Source organism: Vicia villosa, linkage group LG5 (genome assembly GCF_029867415.1).
Source record: "Vicia villosa cultivar HV-30 ecotype Madison, WI linkage group LG5, Vvil1.0, whole genome shotgun sequence".
NCBI lineage: Eukaryota > Viridiplantae > Streptophyta > Magnoliopsida > Fabales > Fabaceae > Vicia > Vicia villosa.
The window spans coordinates 46,633,562-46,640,084 of record NC_081184.1 but is presented as its reverse complement, the minus strand read 5'-3'; the positions used below and the strand labels follow the sequence as shown (position 1 = coordinate 46,640,084).

Sequence of the window (6,523 nt, the reverse complement as noted above, 5' to 3'; positions counted from 1 at the left end):
AACAACAAGATGATTACTGAGCTCTACACACAGTTCAACATCAAACACCACAATTCTTCTCCATATAGACCAAAGATGAATGGAACTGTGGAGGCCGCCAACAAAAATATAAAGAAGATTGTACAGAAAATGACAGTGACCTATAAGGATTGGCATGAGATGTTACCATTTTCTCTTCATGGTTATCGTACTTCAGCACACACTTCGACTGGGGCAACCCCGTTGTCGCTAGTCTATGGTATGGAGGCTGTGTTACCAATTGAAGTTCAGATTCCGTCTTTGAGAATCGTAAAAGATGCAGAGTTAGACGAAGACGAATGGATTCAGACTCGACTGGACCAGATAAACCTGATCGATGAGAAGAGACTTGCGGCTGTTTGTCATGGACAATTGTATCTGAAGCGTATGATCAAAGCATTTAACAAGAGAGTCAAACAACAAACATACCAGACTGGTGACTTGGTCATAAAGAGAATTATTCTACCACAAGGCGATCCTAGGGGCAAGTGGACGCCCACATATGAAGGACCATTCGTGATCAAGAAAATATTCTCTAGAGGAGCGATGATACTCACTACTATGGATGGCGAAGACTTTCCGCATCCTGTAAACGCAGACATAGTCAAAAAATACTACGCATAAATAAGACCCGCTAGGTCGACGTACCTAGGCAAAAGTAAGGGCATCCCGGCGAACCAGTACCTAGGCAAAAATAAGGGCATCCCGGCGAACCAAAAGGGTTCGGGCAAAAGTTAGGGATATATATATATATATATATATATATATATATATATATATATATATATATATATATATATATATATATATATATATATAAATGTACACCCGGCAAGTTGAAAACCCGAAAGGGCGACTTGGGCAAAAAAGGGTATCCTGGTAGGCTGAAAACCTGAAAGGGCGGCCTAGGCAAAAGTTAAGGATTAAAGCGTACGACTATGTCTCGTCCAGATCATCCATTGTTCAATTCCATCAACAATGACAAAGTTCAAAGGGCTCAGATCGATTCAATCGTCTTTCTCCAACAAGCAAGGGATGAGATACTTGAAGATGTTAGAACAAGATTTGTTCTGATCAATATTCTTAGTTTTGATGATAACAAGGATATGAATTTTGGATGAGATAATGTGGTACTCTAATATACTGCAATTTCTCTTTCAGGAAATATATAAAGAGTATGCACAAATCAGCGCTCAGAAGCTTTGACTCAGAAGGTTCAACATGCAACATCAGAACATGGTCTGGCAAGACATCAGAAGATGGTAAAGCAGAATCAGAACATGGGTCTATGGAAGCATCAGAAGAACTTGAGATCAGAAGCAGAAGCACTGAAGTTCTCATGGTATCACACTCAGAAGCACTTCAAGGTCAGAAGACAAGAAGATGCTCTGCACCAAGCTGTTTGACTCTGATGATATTCAAACGTTGTATACACAAACATCAGATCAGAAGCAAGTACAAGATGGCAGGCTACGCTGACTGACAAAAGGAACGTTAGAAGCTATTAAAGGCAACGTCAGTAGACACAGCGTAAACAAGGCTCGAGGTAGTTGACAAAAGAGTGAAACATTAAATGCAATGCTGTACGGAATACGCAAAGCATTAAATGCTCCCAACGGTCATCTTCTCAAGTGCCTATAAATATGAAGTTCTGATGAGAAGCAAGGTTACACACCGATTCTGACGAATTCTGTGAATACAAACTTGCTGAAACGCTGTTCAAATCAAAGCTCACAAACTTCATCTTCATCAAAGCTCACTACATTGCTGTTGTAATATATTAGTGAGATTAAGCTTAAACTTTAAGAGAAATATCATTGTTGTGATTATAGCTTTTCAGTAGCATTGTAATACTCTTGGAATTTGATTACATTAATTTGTAAGTAACTAGAGTGATCAAGTGTGATCAGGATACTCTAGGAAGTCTTAGCTTGTGTCTAAGCAGTTGTAACTAGAGTGATCACGTGGTGGTCAGGATACTCTAGAAAGTCTTAGCTTGTGTCTAAGCAATTGTTCCTGGAGTGATCAGGTTGTGATCAGGATACTCTAGAAGACTTAGTCGCGGACTAAGTGGAAAACCATTGTAATCTGTTGAGATTAGTGGATTAAATCCTCAGGTGAGGTAAATCACTCCAAGGGGGTGGACTGGAGTAGTTTAGTTAACAACGAACCAGGATAAAAATAACTGTGCAATTTGTTTTTATCGTTCAAGTTTTTAGACTACACTTATTCAAACCCCCCTTTCTAAGTGTTTTTTCTATCCTTCAGAAGACATATTAGCAATAGCAGAATTGAAACTCAATAGGATTGTTTCCACATAGCTATTTTCTTTTGTTTTATTTTCGTACCTTTTCAAAAACACACAATATGTTCTTTATTCTGCCTATTCATGGCTTTCTTAATACAAGTTATTTTCTTTCTTCCGAATTTTCCTTTTCTCACTACGCCAAAATTGATATTTTGTAGCGCCTAATTTAATAGCACTTTTAAAAAAAGTGCTATTAAAAAAGAAAAAAATTATTTATAACAGCACTTTATGGTCGGGCGCTATTATAAAATACAAACAATGTTATTTTGATAGCACTTAGTAAAAAAACGCTATTATTAAACTTCAGTAAGATAGCGCTTTCTGAAAAGCGCTATTAATATCGTACATTTAGATAGCGCTTTTTGAAAAATGCTATTAATATTATTTACTAAGATAGCGCTTTCTGAAAAACGCTATTAATATTCTTCACTATTTTTTTTGAAAAAAATATTTTTCATTTAGATAGCACTTTATGTAAAAGTGCTATTATTTTAGTCATCCCTAAATACTAATGTGGAACTTAATAAATTAATAAAATAAAATAAAATAAGTGGACACTTTTTTCACTTTTTTCATTACTCTTATTTTCAATCCGATTCTCACAATTTTCTTTGGGAAATGCTAACCAGTGCCCTCATGGCAATAGTTAAGATTTTAAAATAGTAAATTTATCACGGTAATCTGCGTATTTAATGCATTGAAAATTGAAATATTAAAGTTTCTATAAAATATTTTCTTTTTTTAGAATACTTAACAATTGCCCTGAGGGCACTGGTTATTTTGATGTTAAATAGCGCTAATTTAATAGCGTTTTTTATAAAAACGCTATGAAAAATTTCAAATAGATAAATACAATAGCGCTTTTCTTAAAACTGGTATTATAGGTTAATAATATAAACAAAAAGAAAAATTACACATATATTTGATAGCACTTTTATATGAAACGCTAATAAAATGATACTCATGTAATTGCGCTTATGTGAAAACGCTATCATAAAGCTTTCAAGAATTTTTTTTAATTTTGATGGCACTTTATGTAAAGCGCTAATGTTATATATATATATATATATATATATATATATATATATATATATATATATATATATATATATATATATATATATATATATATATATATATATATATATATATATATATATTTTTTGTAAACCCTTTTCTAATGTTATATCCAACTAAACTTAACTAAGAGGAAAGAAATTAAGATAGGGAAAAGGATTAGGGTTACGTGTATTGTGGCTTTTGATGTTCTTCTCCTTCTCATGACGAACTCGGGGCGGCAACGAACTCCTCCTCGACGCCGCCCTGCCGCTCGCCTCCGTGAACTACCGCAACAAGAACACGACCTCGTCCGTCCTCTCGCTAATCTCTCTCTCTCATATTCTCTCAACGATCTCAGTCTCGCTCTCCTCAATCGTCCTCAACCCGTTCCTTTCTTGTGAATTTTTCCATGACTTCGATCGGTTTCGACGCGACTACATGATTAGCATTCTCCAAGAAATCAGGCAAATAGTACTCAGTCTTCTTCTTCGATTCTGTTTGTGTGTTTCTTCTTTTTCGATGAATCTGTTTCCTCGTGATACGATCATTGATGCACGATTCAATTTGCACTTTGCAGATTCATCATGTTCTGAAGCGTTGTTGTTGCAGTTTGCAGATGAAGATTGAATAGAAGATGATATTATGAAGATGCGTCAATTTGATGAAGTAGCGTGAAGGTAATTCTTGAGGTCTGAAGGTTCGATGAAGATGAAGAATCCAAGGAGAAGGATGATTGAAGATTTGGTGAAGGATTCAAGAATTCTGAAGATCGAGTTTTGTTGTTGTGAAGATTCTCGGTTCAGAGGCAGAGAGAGTTGAAGAATTCTGATATTGAAGATGATGAATGAAGCGTCAATGGAGGGAATGATTCAGAGAGAGTTGAAGAGTTCTCAAAAGTTTATTACATTTCTGTTATGAATTTTTTTCCATTTTCTTCTGATCTCTGTTAAATCTTTTGGTTCCTTTTTGTTGAAGTTTTTTGGTGATTGAAGAAGTGATGGAGGAGGTTTGAGAGAGTGAAGATTGAAGGAGAGGATTGGGATCATGGATTTTTCTCCTCTTTTTCTTTCTGAATTTTCTGTTATCTCCTCTTCTTCTACTGATATTTTGTTACCTATTTATCTGCTGCATTCTGTTAGAACTTTTCTTCTCATTTTCGGTTAGTGAACCTATTTATCTGCTGCATTTTGTTGTTCACTATCCTTTACTGGGCTAGTGTTCTTTGTCTTAAAATATCTTTATTAATTAAATTAGTATTGTCATATCGGTATTGGGTTCGAGCTTGTATCAATAATCCTAGATACTAGTACTTGATCTTATTAATATTATAAATATTTGTATTAGGTTGAGCTATATACTATCTTCTAATTTCAAATATTCCAAATGTTCTAGATATGAAGATGGTTCCATGCTTTGGTGGGATGTACGGAATCCTGGAGTTCCAATAAGCTCTGTGAAATTCCATTCTGAGCCAGGTATGGACATCAGCATCCTTAGATAACTCAAAAGTTTCAAAATAAGTATTTAGTCAATAACTGATTATTTTGTAGTTGAGCATCTGCATTGACGGGTCTTGCAAAGGGGGTATCTCAGGAGCTGCAGATGAGAGAATTGTGATGTATAGCTTGGATCATTCTTCGGTAACTTCATTTTCTATATTCTCTTTTTCCAATTGAACATCTGATCCTGTAAATGTTATTTTTATTCATTGATCATTTTCAATCTTAATGTTGGTAAGCGATACCTGATCCTGCTTATTTATAACTTTTTCATATTCGTGTCATATTGATTGTAGGGTACATGTGTAGTCAATAAAGAAATCAAATTGGAGCTACCTGGCATCTCAGGCACCTCAATTCGGCATAACAAAATTGCTGCAACAGCTGGCTGGGACCACAGGTTTTTAATTGCATTAACAGTTTAAGCACCCCCTAAAAACAACGTTGTTGTACAAAAAATTGACATTTCTTGATCCATAATAAGTTGTTAATATTCTTGGCATGAATTTCAAAAGAAAAATTATTGGCATGAATCATCCAATTTATGACAAACATGTAACATTTGAGCTACTATCTGTTGAAGAACTTCCTTATTAAAGTGAGCTAGATCTGAATCCTAAACAGGAGTTGAAATTTATTATAATAACTGCATTAGATGCATCAAAGAGACTTCCCCATTGTATGTGTATTAATCTTCAAAAAGTACTTTATGATAGTTGATACAAATCCTGCTGTTTAACTTATGTTTGTCATCTTATTGGCAGAGTAAGAATATATAATTACCACAAAGGAAATGCTTTAGCTGTACTGAAGTATCATCATGCCACCGTAAGTCACTGTAGATAAATACATTATCATTATTGGCATGAAAACAACATTCTTATTTGGTGAGTTTTTTTTTATGATTGTTCTTGAATAAATTTTTAGAGTTCTTTTGTGTGTATTAAGAGTATGCGTATAGTTACTGCATAAGTAAGTTGTGAATCTTTCAATTAATTTGTTTGGTTAAAGTGACAAAATGAATTTGTATTTCCTCTTGTAAACTTTTATAGATTTTTTTTTTTACTCCAGCTCCTATACCATCATCAAATGAAAGTAAATATGGAGGCTATTACATAAAGAAATCTAAAAGATAATGTGTCTAATGAAGATTCTTCTACATCTTACACAAATGATTGTTCATACCAATCTCCGAAACATGCAAAAACAAAGATCATGCAAAGGTTTCCAAGTGCCGGTTACATCACAAAACCGGAGCATAAAGATGGAAATAATTGATTTTGCCTATTCTTGTCGAACTACTTCAAGGAGTGGAAATAATATATTTTCCCCCGTGTAATTGTATATTCAATGAAACCAACTCATATAACTTTATATTTAGGATGCCATTTCCAATTTCCATACTTGTTAATTGTATTTGAAACTTTACTTTTATGATGCCATTTCCGTACTTGTTAATTGTATTTGAATTGCATTTGGTTGTTATATATTTTCTTAATGAATATGTTGAATTGTTTATATGATTAAATTCTTTTTGATGATCTTCGAGGAAATATGGGTTGGATTGAAAGGCAATGCCTACTTTACTCGTTGTAGCAACCTGCCCTAAAAATAAAGATTCTAGAGTCGCCACCTATTC

General features: G+C 34.2%; 1 protein-coding gene across 1 annotated transcript; it reads left to right on the top strand.

Annotated features, from left to right (window-relative positions):
* The first annotated feature begins 4,660 nt into the window (after positions 1-4,660).
* On the top strand, positions 4,661-6,266 carry LOC131601623 (protein DECREASED SIZE EXCLUSION LIMIT 1-like). Its single transcript, XM_058873487.1, has 5 exons — positions 4,661-4,860; positions 4,936-5,025; positions 5,181-5,284; positions 5,649-5,712; positions 5,956-6,266. Exons 2-5 carry the CDS (start codon positions 5,002-5,004, stop codon positions 6,001-6,003), a joined length of 240 nt encoding a protein of 79 aa, XP_058729470.1. The 5' UTR covers positions 4,661-4,860; positions 4,936-5,001; the 3' UTR covers positions 6,004-6,266.
* The last annotated feature ends 257 nt before the right edge of the window (positions 6,267-6,523 follow it).